The sequence below is a fragment of the Seriola aureovittata genome, chromosome 21, assembly GCF_021018895.1.
Source record: "Seriola aureovittata isolate HTS-2021-v1 ecotype China chromosome 21, ASM2101889v1, whole genome shotgun sequence".
NCBI lineage: Eukaryota > Metazoa > Chordata > Actinopteri > Carangiformes > Carangidae > Seriola > Seriola aureovittata.
Genome location: NC_079384.1, coordinates 4,604,269 through 4,627,580, shown reverse-complemented (window position 1 = coordinate 4,627,580; position 23,312 = coordinate 4,604,269). Strand labels below are relative to the sequence as shown.

Genomic DNA, 23,312 nt, shown 5'->3' with positions numbered 1-23,312 from the left:
TAAAAAAGGTGAATGAATACTGGATTTACATTCATCAGGTGCCCCAAGCAACTGAAGTGATTATATCAGGGCTGTGTCGCTGCCCCCTAGTGGTCCGGGGGTCATTAAGTGATCAATAAGACCAATTTAAGACCATCATTTTTTTTGCATGGGAATTTGTAATTCCTTAGACAGTATGATATGATTGATTGCAAAGCTATGACTTGTAGACCAGGGAAACAGTCTTGTGTCTATGAGCTATGTCAAACTGAAATGTATCATATGGCTAAAATACATATTCCTTTTGCCCAAACACACACGCCAGCACCCACACACCATGTTTTTTCAGCAAGATTCGTGAAATCATTTAAAAAAAAAAAAAAAAAAAAACTAACAAAAAAACAAAAAGAAAAAAGGCAGCAGTTATAGCTTGGGTCAATCTAAGAGTTCCTGAATCTAAAAAAATACAGAAGGCTTAATCTAGTGGTAAAACTAGCATCTTTCAGGACATTGACCCTTTTTTTGTTTCATGTAGAAGGCACACAAACTACCACAAAAGTATAGTAATAATCTTCAAATGTGCAAAAAAGCTCAGATTACATTATTTCCTCAATAAAAGAAAAAAAAAAAAAAGAAAGAAAAAGAAAAGAAAAGGGAAACAAGAAATGTTCGCCTTCCCTTCCTGTATCTGTGGAGGAGTAGAGGATTGCAGTGCAGTCCTAGTAGAAATGTGCTCTAGAACCAACACAGACACTTCTGCATTTCTTCCATTGGCACTTAGTTACCATCAGTGCAGAGAAAAACGGCAGCGCATGTGCAGCGTGATGTGCAGCGTCTGTCTGCGGTTGAAAAGGCTGCTCATCAGCACGAGTTCTGCTTTCATTCCAAATGGTTCAGAGAGACAAGGGGAAGAGGATCTCCAGAGTTAGTGTGGTGACTGGATTGACGTTAAGACCAACCCAAAATACCCCGTCCCACCCCCCCCAAAAAAAAAAAACAAAACAAAATACAACACGTGGTAGATGAAAGAAAGCAGCACTGTAGAGTTTCTCCCTCATGTAGTTTTGTACCTCCACAGTTTTATTTCAATCCAGCATTAGGAGGCACCTCTGGTCCTTTAGTGTCTGCCACCCACTGCACCACCTCTCCACTTGTCCTCTTTGTTCTTAGCTATTCAGATGAGGTGGGCGATGGCTTCGGGGCTCGGAGGGCCTGCGGGTTGACGATGACTTGGATGACAAAGTCCTTCTGGATCTTAGTGTCTTGCAGCCGCGTCTTGTCTGTGAGCAACTTGCCGGAGAAGAACCAGCGCTGATGGGTGGCGTCGATGTCCTCCTGGGCCTGCAGCTGCTTCTTAAGCTGCCCTATGGTGTCAGCCATGCTGGCGCTGAGGCGCAGGTCCTTACCTGTGGACAGTCGTACCTACACGGGGAACACAGGTAAAAATTTGTCTGTCAAGGATAAACCAAGACAGGAACTTGCACAACTGGGGTTCTATGAATTAAGACATTAACACATCTGATAACATATGAAACGTGTCAGCGGTCGGGTGTAAGTTGCTGAAATTTAAAAACAACCCGATAAGTGTGTTCGGTACCTTGAGCTGGAATTCCTTTTTGGGTGCTGCGGGGGGCTCGGGGCTGTCGCTGGGGTCCTCATCGCTGCGTTCTGAGATGAGGTTGACAGGTGGAGCCAGGCAGTAGACGGGCAGCTGGTAGCGGTTCCCGAGTTCATCATAACACTCTGTGAGAGTACCTGGAGAGGGAACGAGTGCAAGCTGTTATTTAAACTTACGGTCAAGTTATTCTGTGCACATCTATACATAAGTTCTGTTCACTGTGGATCAGCCAGTGATTGATGTATATCAGTGGATTTGAGTCCATCACTGTCTTTTCCCCCCAGACATGAGTACGAACTATTTGGTTTTTGTGAATGTGTATTTTGTGTTCTTACCATGTGGCAGTGTGATACTGGCTCCGTCCACTATAGCCTGGGCCAGCTCGTGGTCGTTGCACTCCAGTGCCACGGCGGCGGCTTTCAGAGCGTCCCAGATCTCCTTACGGCCCTCGAAGGCCGGCGCCGTGTCCCAGAACTCGTCCCGCTTGCTCCGTAGCTGGCCCTCCGTCATCGGGTAGTCGCTCTTCCACTTGGGTCGATCTTTCTTCAGAGGCTCGTTACGTCCTGCGATGGAAAGGAAAAGCCACAGAGGACTGTTACAGGTAGAGACACCACACTTTTTCCTTCAAATTTGCGACGGCCTGTGAACTGCCATTTGTCAGTATTTTTCCAGAGGAAATAGCGTTTGATATTTCTGTTGATCTAATATGATCACTGCTGATTGGAGGCACTAAAATTGTGTTAAGCAAAGTGCAATGAAACAATTTTAGCAATTTGCCTGACAGGGGATGAAGCAAAAACAGGAAGCAGCGAACAGCAACATACAAGATAGCGTGTAATGCATGGAAATAGTGGTTTGAATACCACAATGACGCTGCAAATAATAGATAGTGACAAAAACTGACAAACACAGAGACATACAGGGTGTAAAAAGCATTAAAAAAATATCCAACACTTATAAATGCAAGCCTGCGTGTTTGTCCAGTGATGCTAAAGTATTTGCATTTGACCAATAACAGGAGATGTGCATTGATTTTTATATACATCGTTTGTTAAAGGGAAAACACAAAGTTCCATTGTAAGTAACAGGCGCCTGAAAGCACCAACACAGGTGAACATATAACGTTATGTTTCTGTGCACTGTGTGTTTCCTTTAGGTGTAACAAACATGTGTAATGCACGAGGGACCCACTCTTTGCTCCACTGCTCTATCGGCACCTTTAAGTGTTGTATTTACTATTGTTTTATTTGTTGTCAACGTGTACAATTAGGATGGAGTGGAGAGATTTGAGTAAAACTCAAACACCACAGAATACGCAGATTGATTAACAAACCACATGATGTTCCCATATAATTCACATCCCGTGCTTTCATCACTTGGCAGCGCTAAACAGAGCTGCCGTCAGAGAGAAATGCTAGCTGTCACCAGAGACAGAGAACGCCCCTCCACACCTCACTATGTCATCCGAATCTAAAATTAGGAGGTCATTCAGAGTTTGCAATATGCATGAAGCATCTTTAGCCTATATCTGTGTATGTAATATGACCGTGTTTCCCACCACTTAGTATTAACACAAAACACACCTCGGTGAGGAGAGCACTTATTTGAGTAGAAGCCACACCTGAGGGTCACACACTCACCTGTCTACGCAGACAATAGGCTAGCATCCGGAAAGTAACACATCTGACCTCATTTTAAAAATGCACCAGCAGTTCAGCCAGCTATGGTTACCTGCTGACGATGCATCTCCCCATGATTTATCATAATAGTTTTATGTTGTTGCTGGCATAAACATTTTCTTTTAACCGAACAGGCTGTGGTGCAATTCTGTGCTACAAAAGTCGACGTTTTTTTTTTAATTGAGTGCCAACTGTCAGACACTTCAGCTTATGTTGTCAGACAGAAACCGTCAGTAGGAAGTGAACAGGCTTAAGCTTACATCTACAAATGCCCGAGGCAGAGGTGCCAGTCACCGAGGAGTGGAGTGATGGAAAATGGAGAAGAGTACAGATGAGACAGCACACGTCCAAGGGGTTGCCTTTCTTTCGAACTAATTATTTATAGTGCAGGCGGCTTAGGAGGAGTAATTTGGAGGACGTGGTGTGGTGTAGGATTAGCACTCGGAGCGGTGTGAATCCTGACCGAAGCTAAAGGGCTTCCTCACTATCACTCAAGTGGTAGTGGACATGTGCTGCGAGAGGGTCTGAAGACGACACGATTTGGTCCGTATTCCCAGACATTACAACGAAAGACATGTTCAACTGTAGGTCATAGGCAATGTATGTTATCTCAGCTCCTGATGCAAGAATACACAATAAACTATCCATACGTGCATCCTCTTTTCAAACAAGCTTCACCTCTTGTTGGCTATATTTGTATAGTGTCTATATGTTTCTGAAGTGCATTTATTCATACTAATATATATACTTTATATAATGTTATATAAAGAGTTCCACTGGCTAATTTGCTACTAGGTCTTACAGAAATGGGAAAATTGAATGGGATTGTTTCTTGTAGGGCTACAACTAATGATTATTTTCATTATCGATTGATCTAAAGATTATTTTGTTGATCTATCAATGATTGTTTGGTTTGTAAAATGTCCTAAAACAGTAAGAAATGCCCAACCGTTCCCAGATAACAATGTTTTGGCCCAAAAAAACAAAACAAAGAATAAGTGAATTAATTCATAAATTAATAAATAAATCCTAAAACCCAAGAAAAACCACTTCACCAACACAATAAAAAGGAAAAACAGGAAATTTTAACACTTGAGGTTTAACACTGGCTACACCACTAACTGTTTCAACTGTATTTTCCTACAATACATACATTGTGGCTGCACCGGCACCTACAGAGACTGTGCGGCTGTAAAAACGTCTGTGCAAGCAGCTAACCAAGACCCATGGTTACATTTTATTGTCAGGCGACCTCTTGTGGTCGTAGTAATTATGACGGGAGCAGAGAAGGAAGTCAGCTGGCGTAGTTTAAAGAGCGACTAAGTATATGTTAGGACGTTGAGGTTGATGGTCGACATTTAAAGTTGTCAAAATAATACAGTGTTGTATTGTGAGCTACCCCTCGCCTCTCCTAAAGGGAGGGCTGACTGACTGGTTATCTCTGACCGACACGTTCTCCGATATCTACAGAGGAGATTCTGTAAAGAGTGCACATGCTGCACAGTTGGCGCAAGCAGATGTGAGGAAGCTAAAAGACTCTCATGCTGTAAAATACCTCAGATTTTTTATTTTCTTTAAAGATTTGTATTGTTTCTGTCCGGTGTCTTTGTGTTTTCATTGTGGATTCCTTGTAGATAGTAAAATATGAGCTAGACTAAAAGAAAATATGGAATAAGAATGCCTGCACCATGTTTAAAAGCTCCCCAGAGGTAGAAATACAAATTAAAGAAATAGCAACGGTTTATGGAAGTAAGTGTGGCGTGGTGGACAGTGTGTATGAAATGCGGGCAGTAACAAAAGGGAAGTGATTCATTGAATGGCACGACAAAACAGAGACATGAAGCAATGCCCTGACAGACACGTGATGAAGTGTGAAATGAACCATAAACAAGGTATAAAGGTTCATATGAGAGGTTTGTGGATGCTGTCTGAGGCTCACAGTGGCTGTTAAAGGATAACCTGTTTCTGGGGAAAAAAAAACATAACACATAACGTTGCTTTGGCCCTGTAAAGACATTTTTAAAACAGCCTCTCGCATTCCCCTGACGTGAGGCAAATAATTAATGTGGGGTGTTTTTCTGTGTTGCTCTTTTAACAGCAGACATCAGTGGACGGGAACACGGGAGAGGACAGATGGGAAGTGCGCTCTTTAACCGGACACCGAGACTGAATGCATGTATGACTGCATTTCCTCTGGACACACAAGAACATACACAAACCCACATTCCCACAGGCAATATCCTCACAGCTGGTCGTTTTATCACCACAACATGTGCATTTGTCTTTTTGCAGCTAAAGATAAAGTCAGCCTCTCGTCATCGATTTCCTCAGAACATCTCCGACAGTGCTTTGAGATTTGGTGCATTTATTACCAGGGTCAATGGTTAAGAGAGAACTGACAGAAAATTCATTATCATCCACTTTGATTAGTAGTAATGTTTCAAGCTAAAGTGACAAGAATTATCTGCTGTCGATACACAGACACTACCTGCACTACTTCACCAAATATATATGTAAATAAATAAATAAATGAATAAAATGGGAATTCAATTATGAAAATAATAAATAGGCAAATTAATACAAAAGGTAAATAAATAAACAGAAGCAAATTAAAAGAGAAATATCAGTTCATGTCACATTTTATTACTTAATTAATACCTGTATTTATTTTCAACATTATTTTTGGTGCATTTAGTGGCATACTTATTTATTGAGTCATTTATGTTTTTATTTTTTATTTTGGCAGCCTGATAATGTTAATTTTATTTTCTGTATCCGTTTATTTATGTCAACAACAACCAGTTCTGCCTCATAATCCCTCTGGTCACCAGCTTATCATGCGACGTTCAGAAAGGTTCCTGCTCTGAAAGTGGAAACATCTCAACTTTTCGGACACGGTGGACATGTCGTCCAAGCTTGTTCTACCAGAGTGTATCTCAGTCTTGAGGGTGCAAATAAGGCCTCTGTTAATCTCTCAGGGGACGCGATGAAGGGGCAGAAACCTGCATTACATTCGAATTCAAAAACCACAGAGCTGTTTCATCCAAAGAAAATGAGGACAAAATCTTCACTGTGTGGCGAGGACTGAAATTAATCAACCCATGCTGTGACAAATGGAGAGATACCACATTATTGTTCTGTTGTACCTGGCCTCTCCCTCTCACACGGCTGTCTGTGTGAGGGTGTGTCAAGCAGAGTAGAATCAGTCCTGTTAGAGGAGCCAGTCAATGACGCAGCAGGACATGATATGACTTGTTCTTTTTGATCACAGCCTGGTCTAGTAGGGAGTGTCTGTTGATACCAATCAGGGTGGGAAATTACCATGAACCACCGCCAAAACCCGGGGAATCTCAGCTGTGATGGCTTTGACTTTAAATAATCTCTCCGTCTGCCACTTCGGCAAGTAACGAAGACAGAAAACTTATTTAAAAAAGGTCATAATCGGCCTGTAGAAATCTATATAAGATTTTCTTTCTGGGTTATATCCAAGGGGCTTGGGGTCAAAAAAAGTCTCCTTTGCTCTCTGATCCAAAGCTGGAATCCATCTTGAAAACATCCTGTCGTTCTGATGTAAACTGGAGACGATTCCAGCTGGAAAGAGACTAATTGAAAATCTTTCCGTCAGTAAGAAACAAAGGGGACAGAACCTGCATCCAAATGAATAACAGACACGAAGATTCCTAAACAGTCACTATCAAGGGAACGGTATTGTGCCAGATACTGAAATTCAAATAAGTCTCACATTGACGAGTCTTTTCACCATTTGGTTTTTAAGTAAAATAACATGTTGGTCAATTGCTGGATTGACTACTGAAGCACAGATTTTACCACAGCTTCACAGGCATCTGATGGTCTTTTCACATCCTAGGTGAATTCATAACAACTTTCATAAGCCTGCAAAGCCTTTATTCATCCAATAAACAGTAAACATTTTCATGTGTCGCCCCATCTGTCATAAAAGGTCATGCTTAATATCACTGACATTGTTGTCTGGGGTCGAAACTATGCAGAAATTCAGACTGTCTGCCAATTCAGCTGTGCGGCGCCTGCGTCATTGAGTTTAGTCTGGTTGTAAATATAACATTTACTCTTGCTAAGTGCTGAAGCAGCAATCCAAATTCCATCCGTCACTATCAAAGACAAGTGTAAAAGAACAAAATGTGGCAGTTTGCCAGTGTTTATCTTTGGAAGAATGTTATCTTGCGGGAAGGTAATGGACATGAACTCAAGTCCCTGATGTGAATAATCGGCACATCAGCAACTTGGGGAATCGATGTAACCTCCTCTACTTTGCTGGGAGTTACAGTAACCACAATATCCTGCTTGATCCTTAACTGCATGTTGACAGGGCTACCATATTACCAGTGTTAGAATAGCAGCTGCCCCAGGAGGCCTGCTGGTGTGGGATTAAGAGTGAGTCTTGAAATTGCTGGGTGAGAAAATTGTCAGCCTTGTTATAGTTGCGATGTCAGGCAAATGTGGGTGTAGTGTAGGTGAATTTGGCTGTAATCGCTCTTAGGAATGGGGCCTGAGATGGCACAGTCTACATAGTGCTCAACTTAAATAGCACAAGGGACACCACATACTGTGCAGTGGCAAAACAAGAAAGGAACTGTCTCCCAAGAAAAAGCATCAGACTGGAGTATTGAGGGGGCAAACACACTGGTCTTAACATGTAAGCTGCGTAGCATTCAGGTGAACTGTAACTGCACTGCATTCATATCCAAGAATGTGTCTCCAGCAACCTGACTGCCTACCCAAAATGCAAACTGGTACCTGTCAACATCCTTCCCCTTTATTTGCAGTTGGGCAAGATATTATCGCAGGCACTTCACTATTTGAAACTGTACAATATGATCACAATCTAATCAACACGCATGAGCTAAACCTTTGTGCACACATTGGTCCAAGCATGCCGTTGTGCACTTTTATGTGAGAAGATATGCAGTGCATTGTGAATGGAAAGGTGTCCTTTACTACAGAGTCCTGTTTACTTCAGGTGCATGGAGTTTCCAGAAAAACAAAAGTGAAACCAATGAACAAGTGGTCACTTGAGATTCAGGAGTGGAATACATCTGGATAGAGTGAGTCTCAACCACCTACAGTAGTTTTTTTGTGCATTTACTGTGCACTTATATTGGGTGTACATGCAATTAAGCAGAATTGGACAGCTGTCAAATGTCAGATGCCATTTTTGTCACAGCAGGGATTCACACAGACAAAGCAGGATGAATTTTGCAGTGCCACCAGTTAGGAAAAAAAACGTGGAGGCACTGGTGTTGCAAGAACAACAGTCCAAAAATTCATATGATTTACAGGAGCGCGCACGCACACACACACACACACACACACACACACACACACACACACACACACACACACACACACACACACACACACACAGAGGTCTTACCTCCTCGTCCACCGTTCCTGGACGAGCCTCGGCTCTGTGTGTCCTCCCAGCCTTCCCAGTATCTCCCCACACATCCTCCCATGGTCAGACTGCAGATCGTTTCCACGCGTCTCACCAGCTGAGCAGGGGGCCCATCACGGACAAAGACGATGAACTCGGTCCGATTGGGAGGATGGGTCGCAGGTCAGGAGTTGCAAGCCTGATGTCATCCGTAACGGCAAAAGGGAGATCGTTTGGATGTTTGATAGCGCAGGGCTGAGCTGTACCTGCGGGTTCGATGTGCGTTTTCTCTCTTTCTGTATCTGTGCTACTTGTGTTTGATACGACCCCACAAGATTCAAAGCTCGTGGCCCGCACTAACGCTACAAGAGTTTGATAGCCAAACCAACAGCCAGCCGTAACATCTGTTTTAAATATTACGATATAACCAGCAACATGTGTGATGTTTAACTTCCTGTTAAGTTGGGTTAGTTGGAAATCTTGATGTCCAGCAGTGCAAGCAGCGCGCACCTTCTGCGCTAACAAGCTAACAGGGCCAGCCAGCTAGCTACCACAACATCAGTAAACACAAACTTCCGCGCACTCGTGACCATTTTCCCCGCACGATGAGTTTATCCCAGATGTGGTAGGTAGTTACAGTTTCCCGAAGCCCTCGGTGGACAACTTCAATTCTTTGACGTTGTCTCCAGATCATTGTCTTTAAACCCCCCAAAACCTTACTTCCCTCTCTGCTGGTGAAAGGTGACTAGCGGCGGAGCTAGCACCACCGAACTTTTTTACGCCTGAGCGTAAGCACGCATGCAGGTGTTGTGTTCCCCTACGTCAGGAGTTAAGACAACTATGAATGGGCGACGTTGCAAATAAGTTCAGTACCAACGGAAGTCTATTACACACAGCGACGTTGTCTCTGACGCTTATAGTATTTTTAATGATACTGGTAGTAATTCATCTAAAATTGTTCAAAAACATTACAAAAGCACTTCCTGCTCCAGTGAAAGGGCAGATGACGTACATCGGGAATATTACGGAGAAGTCCACTCTCGCTAGGCTGTACTCTTTGCAGTGTTGTAGAATTCGGACAGCACCTGAAGGCAGCACCAAAACCTAAATGCCGCAGTTTTTATTTCTACCTCTAACAAACGTTTAAATTTCAAGCAACATTCACACAATCCACATGGCTTCAATTTGACACTGTGCTGTCTGTTAACGGCACTGTTTTATAAAACTTTATGTAAAATTTCCCAGTTTTGCGTTTCATCACTAACTTTTTGCGCACGCGCAGTTTCAGTTGAGGTACAGGGGCACGATGGCTGCGGACAGTGCCTTGCTGTTGTCTCTGGTGGAGGAATTTGTCTCGGGACTACAAGACAGCAAGGCCAAAGATACAGCAACTGGTAAATAAGTCTTCGTCTTATTTTCCTTGACGTCTTTCCAAGGACAGTGCAGCGTGAAATTAACGCTGTTGGGGCTGCCGAGCTGCCGCTTCGACGATGCGCAACACGGCATGATGCTTAACTAGCTAACTTAGCGCCACAACATCCTGTGTGGTGTTACGACCTCATGGCACAAAAACACCAGTTGCGACAAGAGTCTGCTCAGTTTGTCACCATACCAGCACATACTGAATATATCCCTAGTGTTTTATTGCGCTGTCACATGACTGTTGCTGTGAATTTGACCACTAGCTCGTTGTGGTTTAACCGCATGCTGCTTGCTAGCTGCTGTGTTTGTGTCCGGTTGAAAGCATCCTGTCAATGAACTCTGTACCTTTGAACCTCGCCGATGCTGCTGTGTAATCTGTAGTTTATTACCAGAGATAGCTCTGTTATATTAATGTGTTGTCAGGTCAGTTTTCTGTGTGGGTCTGTGGTTGGTTTTCGTGACAGCGTTTATGATAGTTCACTAAACTTGGTTGTATTTTCAGGTGTCAAAGATGGACAGTTTACAGTTCTGCAGCTGGTGGAAGCACTGGGGTGAGCTGTCAACACCTTCACTAACATCACAGCAATAATAAAAACATTAAAGCCTGGCCACGCTGCAGTGTCATTTTGTTCCCTTATGCAATCTCTCTAGTTTTGTGAGAGAATGGAGGTGGTGGGAGATTTCACATGCATGACACTGAAAAATATCAAGATTATGATAATATCACCAAACCATAATAGGGTTCCATGATGGACTTTGAAATTAAGTCTTTATAAGGTTCTGACATAGTTGTTGTTGTTGTTCTACACTTCACCATGTCAAAATGATAATTAAATGTCAATAAAAAAGAAACGGATAAGATCAATTAGAAGTGCTCATTAAATATTCCGTCTGCTTCATTTCCTTCTTAATTTTTTTGACTGTAGACTGAGTTTGATGAGTTCTCAGCCTCACACTCGAGCCAGAGGAGTCCAGCTGCTGTCTGAGGTTTTGCATGAGTGCTATGGAAATCTTACAGAGGCAGAAGGTACACATCTTTTCTGTCAGTTTGTCAAAGTCTTGGATCCTTTTCTAGACCAATAGATACCCTATCAAAATAAGGGTATCAGCAAACCGTCATAATTAAATGTATCATAATGGTATTTGTAAAATGCAAAACTCTTATTTAATAGCAGTGAATGGAAACAATGGGGGAAAATAACTTTAATTTCAATGTCAGTAACCTATCCATGCAGAAAGTGATATGTTAGTAGCATGTCTCCCTGTCCCTCTTCTCAACAGTGGAAGTGCTGATTGCTTTCTATGAAAACCGTCTAAAGGACCATTACGTCATCACTCCACCTGTCTTACAGGGGCTCAGAGCTCTGGTGAGTGTCTGTCTGTGATAGATTTTCAGTGACACATCCTGCACAAGATTAACTGAGAGCTAATTCGTTTCGAGTCATTTTGAGAAGTTCCTGATGTGACAGCAACATGTGTGTGTTTTGTGATTTTTCCAGACAAAATGTACAGTGTTGCCTCCTGGCTCAGCTGTGTCTATGCTGAGGTCTTTGTTCCAGGATGTTCATGTACAGGTGAGGTTCGACACTGTGTTACAGTAAAGATGTTTAAATCAGCAAACTGGTTTTATGTAACAAAAATCTATGTAAAGAAGTCTTTTGTTGTGACGCGGCTCCGTGTGTTTAACTGTTTCTTTAGGCCCGACATACAAACACACACCTGTGCAATATCTCACCAAGCTTCTTCTGTGATGATGATGTTCTTGTTTTCTCTGTGTTCTGTTCTACTTCCTCTTTTATTAATTCAACTTTGTGGGTAAACTGGATTATACTAAATTGTTCTTAAATCTCGGCATTGTGGGTAAAAAGCTTTTCTGGTCTGTTTATTTTTTCCTCCAGTCTCTGATGCTGGCTGAGAGATCGTGTGTCTACAACATGCTCATCAACCTCATGGAGACCAGAGAGGCTGGTAAGAGACACATACTGTGCGGGTTTTTAGTCTGGTTGCTTGCCATTGATTCACTTGTTTTTTTCTGTTCAACAATTCAGACAATGAATCCTCTGTGGGATGGTTTGCTGGTGAGACTGTGCCCCGAACTTCCTCAGATATTGAGGAAGAGCTAAAAATGTCTTTGGTGGTGCAATTCCTCCAGCTTGGTGTCTGCACCCTTGTAGGAATTTGTCACTGCTCTGCAAAATTGTTGTGTCAGCTTTCTGTAAGCTATTCAACAGAACTGAATAAATTAGTGTCTTCCTGTTTGATTAATCTGCAGAACTGAAAGGTTTGGGGACAGATTTTGTGTTTGGCTTTGTCCAGTCGATGGATGGAGAGAGGGATCCTCGCAACCTACTGTTAGCCTTCCAGATTGCAAAGAACATCATCCACCGAGGCTACGATCTAGGTGAGAGCAAACACCGCGCCTCTCTGACTGTTGTGTCCTTTCTATCTCTGTCCCTCCCTGACCTTTGTCTAACCCCGTTACTGTCCAATGCACAACCCAAGCTCTCAGAATTTGAGCTAACTGGGTATTTATCTATATGGCCTCCCATTAATTTCCTGTTTGCTGTCTCAGGTAAATTCGCAGAGGAGCTGTTTGAAGTGACGTCCTGCTATTTCCCCATCGACTTCAACCCAGTAAGTCCCTGTTTACTCAGCTGCTTTGGACCGAGAACTGATGAAAGAACAGAGCGTGGCAGACAGAAATGTCATCACTGACTTCCTGTGACCTCAGACGAGCTCTGTAGAAAACAATAACACAGCGACTCCGTCCTCATCTGCTCACGCATCTTTCCCTTCGCTGCGTCACAGAGGATCACATCTCTGTGATCGTTTGATGACTCTGGGGCAAACCACAGCACTGCTGATATGATATGTTGTATTTTCTGTAATCCGATGACTGACATTCTGTTATCACACAAAAATCTTAAAATGCCTAGTTGGTCTTTCACATGAAGGTCAGTATTTTGTCTTTTGGAAGTTTAAATTCATTTTGTTTCACCAGTCGAAACCAAAATGAGAAGCTGCAAAGAATGAACCATCTACACTAATGTGCTTGATTCACCCAGATTAAATAATATTCTGTAGTATTTTTTTCTTTGTCAACATGGAGAAATCTCTGAAGCAGTATTAAGACACTTAAACATTAATTTAGAAATGAAAGCTCTCCATTAAAACCCAGAAACTGTTTTCACTTAGGAGTTTTTAAAGGTACTACCATCTTCTCTCGGATTTGTTCCCTGCCTTCAAAATTAACTACTAATTACCTTAAATCAATTGAGCATTGTATTATTCGTAAATTAATGTTAAATGAAGAATGTAATTGATATTCTTGCAGGTTTCATCGACTATTTTTAAGTTTGCATGAATGTTAGAGCTACTGTGATAGAAGGAAATTTGTCTAAGAAAATGAAAATCATTGAATTTGCTTTGCCAGTGGCCACTGATTGTTAACATTCATTACGTGTGTGAAAATGTGTATGTGCATCTATGATTTCTGTGTGTTTTATTAACCACCACTCATCCACCCCAGCCTGCCAATGACCCCCACGGCATCACCAAAGAGGAACTAATTGAGGAGCTGCGGGCCGTCCTCACCGGGACACCGAAATTTGCTGAGGTAGGACCGTTGTAATGGAACCTGTATGACCTGAGAAGAGTTGGCTGTCAGGCACTAAAGAGTGTTTTTGTTCTGTTTGTCACTGCACTGTTACAGTTTCTGTTGCCTCTTATCATTGAGAAGCTGGACTCAGACGTTCAGAGCGCAAAGCACGACTCGCTGCAGACTCTGGTGAGATTCCTGAGTTCATTTCTAAAAAATCTTTCCTGTCCTGTGGAGCTGGAGATAGAAACATTTAACTCAGCATTTTCCCATCTCATATTCCCAGCTGTAAGAAGTCTGTCTGGGTTAATGTGAATGATTTACAGTTGATATTCCCTTAAGAACAGAAACACAGGCAACTATTACAACTACAAGGTGCCGAGAGGCTAAAAGCAGAGGGTTATATATATATATATGAATATAACTTATCAATAAGTTTGATGCAGTGATGTACTGGTAAAGGGTTAAAGCTAAAACTTCTTGTTGAGAGTATAAAATTTAAGAGAAGTTGTACCTGGCTAACAATTTATATTTTCCAGACCGCCTGTGTGTCACAGTATGAACATAAGGACTTGGCAGAATTCCTCGAGGGACTGTGGGCATCACTGCGCAGAGAGGTTTGTTAGAAACAGATTTATATGAAAACCAAGTGTTATTACTGTGACTATACAAATACCACATGTGATTTTGATTCACGTACGTCTGTATATGTGTCTAAGTATGCGGCAGGCAGTGAAATCACACGTTTTCAATTACAGTAGTGCATCAAAATAAAGTTTTCCAAGACTGTTTAACCATCTACACCAGAGTAAAGAAACTGGTTACAGTATCTGAAGTTGAACTCCCCCTCATTGTGTCATTGCAGGTGTTTCAGACATCCAGTGAGAAGATTGAGTCTGCAGGCCTCACTGCTCTTACCGCACTTACTTCCTGTCTGTCTCGCTCAGTCCTCAACTCTGACTCTGAAGACTCCCTCAGCACCTTCCTGGATATGGTTCTCGAAGGTGAAATGCTGAAATCTCACATAACATTTGAAATTAACCCTAGAGGTGAATAAAAACATGTCAAAACACAAGACAAAATTACCAGGGAGATACAGCTGTAGTAAAATAAAACTAGAAAAAACTTGTTTAACAACTGACTAAAAATGATGCAGCAAATGAAATATGTCAACGCTGTGGTAATGGGAGGGTCTTCTGCAGTGTAGCGCTGCTTGTGTAGATGGGCAGGAAACTGTACCACAATGACTGTTCACACTTGCATGGTTAATACGCCTTGATATACCGATGAAAATTGTTTGTCCTCCCTCTGTAACTCTACCGTCTGTGCAGTTAGTGTGTGTAATATCACACTGTTATACCACGGTTGTAATGCATGATACAGGGGCTAAGAGCCACCCAATGCAAAGCTGTTATTCTGCTATTTATTATATTTGTAGGTTGTTGTTGTTGGTTACACAAATAACCCTTTTAACCCAAATCTTTAGCTTAGCCTGACTTTTGCTGTCTTTCCCCACAGATCAATAAATACTGGCACATTCATTTATAGGTGCAATCAAACACATATGTCATTGTTATTTGGGTAAACTTGTCTTTTTTTTTTCTAAATCCACACCTTTCGGCCAATCAGAATTCAGAATCCAGAAAGAGTTTTATAGGGTGAGCTGCTTTTTATGGCAGAGAAAATCCCTCTCTACTAAGACAACTTTAATAAAACACCCACAAGTCGGCAGCTAAACAAAGAAATGAATCAACAGATTGTGAGGAAACCGACTCCTCAGTATCTCATCTGTAGTGAAAGTCCAGGGATCTTGTTTAAAAGCGAGAGTGTGTGATGTTGTTCCAGACTGCAAACACCACCTGTCTGAGCTGGACCTGAAGCTGGTGTGGCCCAGCGCCAAGCTGCTGCAGGCCGCCTGCAGCGCCTCCAACAGGGCGAGCCACATCATAACAGCGGCAGTCATGCCCTCGCTCATCGAGCAGTACAGCAGCAGAACGCAGGTAAATAAATAAAACACATCCAGATGTTTATTTACTTTAATATGAGCAGGGTTTTATGGCTGTTTGTTGATGGGGAGAGTGGAGCTTTTACTTAAATCTGAACATCTATACAATCTTTTTGAGCTTATTTTTCTTGTTGTAGCAAACAACAACTTTACAATAAACAAAGAGACTTGACTTCTTCCTCTCTGACCAGTGTTCCCATAGACGGACGTTACTGGAGGTGGTGCTGCGATTCATCCAGTCAGTAAAAACCAGCCAGGCCTCAGAGAGCGGTGAGTGCTGCATTCATTCATGTTCGACTTCGGCGCGTCAGATCCACTGCAGGCTGGTCGGGTTTGACGTCTTCATCTTACAGCTGCATCCTGTATTGATGATGAGTGGATCATGATTCATGATTTTGCATTTTGACGCCAAGAAATAATAATAAAAATGTTCTAAATAATGATGATAATCATATAATCAAATTGTACTTTCTCATTTGTCACGTTTGTTCCACGTTTTAACGAGTTTGTCCTTTTAGATGTAATTTATTTCCACAAAATTAAATTTTCCTCGAAACATTTATCAACAATATTTCTGAATTATTGCTCTGCCTCAGTGTGGACGCTGATAACATCTGGATATCTGAAACTCATAGGTTTTACAAGCATTGTGTGAGATGGCAGAGAGAGAAAAGCTTGCTGTAGTTTAATGTCTCTCAACATTAAGTCATGAGTTTTACAGATGTACTGTAATGCTAATGTTTGTGTTTGTTTCTGCTGTGATAGTTTATCATAAAGTTCAAAAAGACTTATCTGCTCTCTCTCATTCAACACTGTAACTGTTCAGGTTCTGCGTGTACATCACCATGGAGACTCGGGACAGTTTCCTCAAAGTGTCGTAACAAACCCCAGATTTTAACTTTGTGTGTTTCTTTGTGTGTTTCTTCCCTGCACATCAGAAGAGAGAGTGTTTTCAGCCTTCCGCGAGTCTCTGTGCAGCATGGTGTTTTCAGCTCTGACAGAGACTAACACCAGTCTGCAGATCACAGCCACCTCCATGCTCACCTCACTGGTGCAGCGACCGGGTGAGATACGATCAATTTCAAAAGTGAAGCTCACAACGGAGTCGGATTCTGTCAGAAATTCAGCACCGTCTCAAATGTTACAAATTCTCTCTCTCTCTCTCTCTCTCTCTCTCTCTCTCTCTCAGGTCTGCTGTTGGACTCTGACATTGAGCTGGCTCTAGATCACCTGACCAGACTGTTGCTGACGGAGGATGATGACGGAGTCAGGTCAGCTGAACTTTCGTCTCTCCTTCATCTATCACCCATTTGATTCCTGTGCTGCTACTTTTTCCGTTTATCTTTAAAAATCACAAAATCCAGAATCAAGATCTTGCAGTTGAACTAAACATGAATCGTGTCTCCCTGTGTCTTTGTGCATCCAGTCTGGCTGTGGTCAAGTGCGCCGGAGCCTTAGCAGAGCTGCACCCAGCAGTCTTTATCACTAAACTCATCCCGAGACTAAAGACGGAGTTGTTTGCTGGTAAGTGAAAAGCCTCTACTAAAACTATTACATCAAATGATAAGAAATCTCTTCAAATCACTAATTCAGGTATAAATATTACAAATAAAACAGTTGATTGCATCAGTATGAGTCTCAGCTTTGGCATCAATACGTTTGATCATTATAATGAAATATCTGACCCAGACTTTTCCTCTTCTCTCTCCTCTGCTCAGAGCCCATGGATCAAGACAGCAACAGAGAAGCTTCTGAGCAGCATTCCCATCATGCAGTGCGTCAGCGGTGTCTGTCTGCTCTGGCGGCGGTGTCCACCCAACCCAGTGTTGTGTGGGAGAGCACGCCTGTCCTCCTGGAGGTCCTCGGCTCGGCTCACAAAGGTAAGATGCTCCTCTGGTTTTAATATTGTAGAGCAACATCATGACCTGTGACAAGGAACTCGTCAGAATATTAGACTTTTTAAAAGCCACAACTGGTTCATCCATGATCAAATAAGAATGGTTTTGTTTATCTATCAGTTGCTCTCCTGAAATTTGATGGTCAAGCAAGACAGGAAGTATGATACAGTGATGGTACCCTGTCAAATTTGGCATCTCCTTCAGCCCTAAATGAATGCATGTTATTGCATTTGTTGAGCTTTAAATCCACATGAATTGTCCTGTAGAGGCTCAATAAATTAAGACATGTGACTGACACAGTCGTTTCGTTTCTTGTTGTTTTCAGGTAGCGTCTGTTTCTCGGTGGAGGAGGTGGTGCTGGCGTGCCGCAGCCTCCAGAGGATAGCAGAGCGGGTTCAAGACACTGAGGAGACAGGACGATGCTTCCATGAAATCATCATCCCGCGCCTGCTCTCATTGGCACTCCAAGCAGCACTGCAGGGTGAGCCGCAGTCCCTGAACGGGTTTCACCTTCATCCTTCATCCTTCACCCCCAGCCTCAAATATCATTCGATCATTTTGATAGTTCCTGGTTTATGTTTAATAGGTGACCTCATACTGTCTTTGTTTCTCGCCAACATCCCACTGGTTCATGTGTTGCAGGTGAGGGGTCCTCTGGTCGTAGTCCTCTGGTAGAGGAGGTGGTCCTGACTGCTATGGTCCCCGTCATCAGCACCGCCTGCTCCAGGCTACAGCCAACGTCAGTACTATCTCTCTGCCATTTTTGGTTTGCTGTCTTTGTCTTTTCTTATGTAACCATGCTGACATTGTCCCATCTTACTGAGCCCAAACCGAAGGCACACTAGGAAACATCACATCTTTGTAGTTCAGAGTGTTAGAAAATCTTCACCACAAAGAAATCCAATAAAACAGTGTCAGATTTTAGATCAACACACATCTAGACAGTGTCACTCTGCACTGTTTAAGTAGTCTGTCAAGGATGTCATGTAGAGATAAGTGTTATATATCGTAGGTTTACAACAGGATTAATGATATAACAGTTTTATCTTTTGCTTTTTCAAACCTTGTGACACCGTAGCCAGTTGGGAACAAGCTGCTTTTATCACCTTTTTTTGTTGCTGTTTTAAGTTTTAAATCAGTTCTCAAATCCTTTTTTCAAGCTTGTAAATAGAAAACCTGAATATGTGACCGTTTCCTGTCTGTTTCTCACTTTTCTGTCTTCAATCAAATCACTTTGATTTTTCTGTTCTGTTGTGCTGTAAAAGCATTTTTTCATGAGGTTTGTGTGGTTTCCTCTCGGGGTGTTTCATGTCCTCAGGTTGGCGGGACAGACAGCGTCACGGGCTGTCTCTCTCTTCCTGGACGGTGACGTCTCCTTTTTGCCTGACAACTCCTTCCCTTCACAAATCCAGCTGCTCAAGGTCTGTATGTACGGGAATGTGTGTGTATGAGTGTGTTTTTGTTTCTTCTTTGCTTTAAATATTGTCTCTTTATATTTGGCTAATACAACAAATTCCTCATCGCTGCCTCACTGTGTAATATAATGATAATTAAATTAAACAATACATCATTGTTATTGAAGACAGTATCATAAAAATGTGAGTGTATTGCAGAATTATTATCCATACACCTCATATCATTTATATTTCCCAGCACTAATTTAGGGGTTATTGATTTAAGGACTTGCACCTGGTCTCACTGTTTCCTGAAAATTGTGATTGTGGAAGAATGTAATGTTTCCCCAGAAGCAGCAGGGGGACTCGTGGAGCCAGTCTCAGATGGTTTGTCTGCTCATTGGCTGCGTGTGTTCGTTACCTCGCAGTGTGAGTCTCATCTTCATCACCTAGTTCTGCTTTTATTGAAAGTCTGCAAAACCACTGTCGGAGTTTCTGAAGCTGTATATGACCGTGTTCCGTGTGCCGTCAAGGTGGAGGTGCCCCAGATCGACCAGCTGCTGTCACAGCTGGAGGAGATGAGCTGCACCTGCAGCCACCCGCTGTCATACACCTCTGCCGCCAAGTGCTTTGCTGGGCTGGTCAACAAGCGATCGGAGGGTCAGTTTGTAACTTCAAACTCAGGAATCACAAGGTTTTTGTGGCTAAACTAAGAGCTTCATCTTGTCAAATAGAAGCTCTGGGTGACGGTTTGTTTTTTTTCTGCAGGTGATTCTCTTCACAGCCTGATTCAGAGCATGATGAAGAAAGTGTGTAAAGAGTTGCACTCCACATCTTCACCTGTACGCACTCAGGCATTCACCCTCCTGATCTGGGTAAGAATCGCGCTGTTTTACTTATTTTTTATTATAAGCCATCAATCAGTAAATTTAGAAGCAGCAAATGCAGTGAGATTGTTTTTGTCTCCAGGTGGGCAAGGCTTTGCTTCTCCGGTACCACCCTCTGTCCACTGTCCTGACTGACAAGGTAGATGCTGTCACTCACTCAGCGACATCCTTTATTTAACACTTTATTTGACCTTGTGCTTTATGACAATTTATTTATCTAGTTTTATTCTGTCAATGTAAAGTTTAACACCTGCTCTTGCTAACATCTTACACTCTTGTGTTCTTGAAGCTCTTTTCTCTGCTCGATGATGCTGATCTGGGGCCGATGGCAGCCGATAGCTTCTCAATGCTGATGAGCGACTCTGCTGACGTTCTGAACCGCAGTTGCCATGCCGACGTTCGCATCATGTACCGCCAGCGCTTCTTCAGCGAGAATTCAGCAAAGTTGGTCCAGGGCTTTAACGCTGCGCCGCAAGGTACACGGCCACAGCGCTTCCAGGAGATTCTGACAGATTTATGTCGTGATTTTAAACTTTTTAGACTTTATTTATTATAACTTTTCTTCATTGTCTGTATTTTCTGCAGAGAAGAAGCCCAACTACCTGAAGGCTCTGTCCAACATAGTCAATAAACTGCCAAAGCAGGTTCAAGTCACTGAACTACCAGCGGTGAGTAAACAGGAAACAGTTCTTACTCAAACGCCACTTAAACTTCTGCTGACACTCGCTGTCCGGTGGCTTTTTTTGGAAAATGACCAAGTTTTTATTTGCTGTCCCCGTCCAGCTCCTGTCGTTGCTACTGGAGGCCCTGTCGTGCCCCGATCAGGGCGTTCAGCTGTCCACTCTGTCCTGTCTGGAACCCGTTCTCATCGACCCACCACCGGCTCTCATACAGCAGCTGGAGGCTTTGGTCAGCAGGTTGCTGGCTCTCATCTCTAGTCCAACCATGGTGAGTGCAACGCCGTATACCCGAGTGTTTCCTATTCAATATTACTGTTGTGACTGGTATGATTTTGAAGAGCACGTGTTAAAGGTGAATGTAATCAATAATGTAAGAGTATGCAACTCACATGCAAACTGAAAAAACCTAACCCTAACCCAAAACCAGAATAATACTGTATCTTAACCAGTCAAATGGAGCGACCTGTTATATAGCATGAACCTGTTAATAAGCCCGAGCTCTTGACGCTATTTTGTTTGCTTCTTGTTTCTCGCAGACCGTCAGGATCGCCTCCCTGCATTGCATCCACGCCCTTTCCCGCTTCCCTGAACATGAGGTAAAACTCAAGACTTTGTCAAGCTGTTAAATCTCAGTGTTCGAGTCTCTTCTTGACCAACACACAAGTGAAAAATAATGTCTGAGGGAACTTCACTCACCCACATGGTTCTTTGAAGAATTTCAAAATAAAACATTCCGGCCCTTAATTTCCCTCCACTTCCGTCATTTGGGTTTTTACTCAAGTTTTTATATTTGTGTACTAATTATTATTTTTGCCGGTTAAACATGAAGCCCATGAACAAAGTTAAGTAAGTGCTGTGTCCTGATGAGTCTTGACTCAGCTGCTCTATCACCTTAAACTACAGATAAGTCACTTCCTGTTTGTTAAATGACCACGACTAACTTGCGGCATGTAACATCCCTTTCACCAGGAATTATATTAATTCAAAATTGTAATAACAAAAAGAAAAGCAAATAGTCATTCAACATTTGTCGCTGTTTCAGATCTTGCCGTTTCGGGCCCGGGTGCTGCGAGCTCTGGCCCGGCCCCTGGACGACAAGAAGAGGCTGGTGAGGAGCGAGGCGGTTCAGGCACGAGCAGAGTGGTAAGAAGACAGACACATCAGAGGATATTTAGTCCTCAACAAATCTGAAATCACGTTACATCACATTTATCATTGACCTCAAACTGTACTATTACTGCTTTGTATTTGGTGCTACACTTGAACTTGTCTCTGTTTCATTTTCCTCATAGGTTCCTCTTAGGGAGTCCTGGGGGAAGGTGATTTTACTCCTCAAACACAACCCATTTTATCCCCACCCAACCTCCCCTGGACTTGGAAGAAGACATGGTTTGGGAGCCTCAGTCTCCAGGACCAGGTACCCAGGATCCGAGTTCTCACTCCTTGGTTAAACTTTCCAGTGTGTCCCTCTCTCTCCCCCATCCACTCTATGGTTCTTCCAGCACCTCTCTACCCTTCCTACCTTCCTTTTCAACCAGAATCCCTCCATCCTCCATCTTCTCTCCCTTTTTACTGAAAGGATTTTGTTGTAAGCACCTATATCTCCATGAACGCACAAGTAAGAGAATATGGACTGACTGTGGAGCGTAGTCTAAGTTAAAAGACTGAAAATGACTAGTTTATTAATATTAATGTGTAACACACCTCATGTACATCGTTGTCTTTTTCTCTACATATCGCAGAAAACGTCACATTCAGTTGTGAGGACATTTTGGTTGTGTATAATTTGAAAGAATTTACTTTACAGTGCATTTTGAATCACAAAATAAATGCCCTTCACAAGAGCTCCCAGAAATCATGATCAAATCAGACTGATTGTTTAGTATGTTTTCTTCATAAATAACTTAAGTTTCATCAGCTGATTCTAGATATAAAGAAAGTTAAATATATCTAAGATCTAAAATTCAAAATGGCTGTTGTTGAACGCACTTCGTATGTGTCAGCTCCTATATGAAGAGAAAAAGTAAACGGTACATACATTCAGTGGAAAAGACACTGCAATGCTCATGGACTGTAGTTGATGAGTGGTCTCCTGAACTGCGGTGGCAACAATTTGTTTTTTTTATTATTAAACTTAATGACCGTTTAGAGATTTGGGACCACTGAGCAACATCACAGATCTCCACTTCACTGCGAACAAACACGTGGACTTGAAGCCAAAATGAAGCACTGAACCCAGCAGGCACTGATAGCCTTGTATCTTCTCATCTGGATGAATGTGTAACTGAGCAGTAATGTCTTAGCAGCAGCAGCTGGTGTGTTTGATTTGTGTCACTCTGCTGCACCAGCCGGGTGGAGTTGTAAAGACAAGGGGGAAAAAATGTGGATGTGCCAATTGCCCCTCGGTTGCTCGCAAGGTGACGAGAATCAAACACTTTCCAGGTGTGTCACACCTCCGCTGACTGGGTGAAATTTTAAGATTAATTTTACATAATACAAATCTGTGTTGACATTAGTGTTCATTAATGAATTGAGATTGTAAGTCATGTGAACGGTATGTCCAACATCTGCTCAATATTTGAACAAGTATTGACGCTCTATCATAATTAATGTTGAATCATTTCAGTAAGGTTGGCTGACTTTGGACCTCACATCACTTATGCCAAGGAAATAGACAATATTTAAAATGTCTAACTTAAGATGTCATTAAAACTTTTCTTTGTAATTACACAAAACGTT

The 23,312-nt window shown here is 42.4% G+C and overlaps 2 protein-coding genes across 2 annotated transcripts; one reads left to right on the top strand and one right to left on the bottom strand.

Annotated features, from left to right (window-relative positions):
- Window positions 1–656: 656 nt before the first annotated feature.
- Window positions 657–9,691, bottom strand: ubtd1b (ubiquitin domain containing 1b). The gene is made up of 4 exons (XM_056365373.1): window positions 8,690–9,691; window positions 1,933–2,160; window positions 1,577–1,734; window positions 657–1,401 (listed from the first exon to the last, which is right to left on the bottom strand). The coding sequence occupies exons 1-4, from the start codon at window positions 8,769–8,771 to the stop codon at window positions 1,150–1,152; spliced, it is 720 nt and encodes a 239-aa protein (XP_056221348.1). The 5' UTR covers window positions 8,772–9,691; the 3' UTR covers window positions 657–1,149.
- A 194-nt stretch (window positions 9,692–9,885) lies between these two features.
- On the top strand, window positions 9,886–23,308 carry mms19 (MMS19 homolog, cytosolic iron-sulfur assembly component). The gene is made up of 31 exons (XM_056365371.1): window positions 9,886–10,083; window positions 10,614–10,662; window positions 11,038–11,138; window positions 11,393–11,478; window positions 11,611–11,685; window positions 12,010–12,079; window positions 12,384–12,512; window positions 12,684–12,745; window positions 13,641–13,727; window positions 13,824–13,898; window positions 14,249–14,326; window positions 14,575–14,713; window positions 15,555–15,709; window positions 15,906–15,984; window positions 16,653–16,778; window positions 16,904–16,985; window positions 17,141–17,238; window positions 17,433–17,594; window positions 17,938–18,093; window positions 18,255–18,351; window positions 18,931–19,033; window positions 19,358–19,435; window positions 19,540–19,666; window positions 19,775–19,881; window positions 19,976–20,032; window positions 20,183–20,369; window positions 20,479–20,561; window positions 20,677–20,841; window positions 21,110–21,169; window positions 21,616–21,716; window positions 21,866–23,308. Exons 1-31 carry the CDS (start codon window positions 9,996–9,998, stop codon window positions 21,894–21,896), a joined length of 3,093 nt encoding a protein of 1,030 aa, XP_056221346.1. The 5' UTR covers window positions 9,886–9,995; the 3' UTR covers window positions 21,897–23,308.
- Window positions 23,309–23,312: the final 4 nt, after the last annotated feature.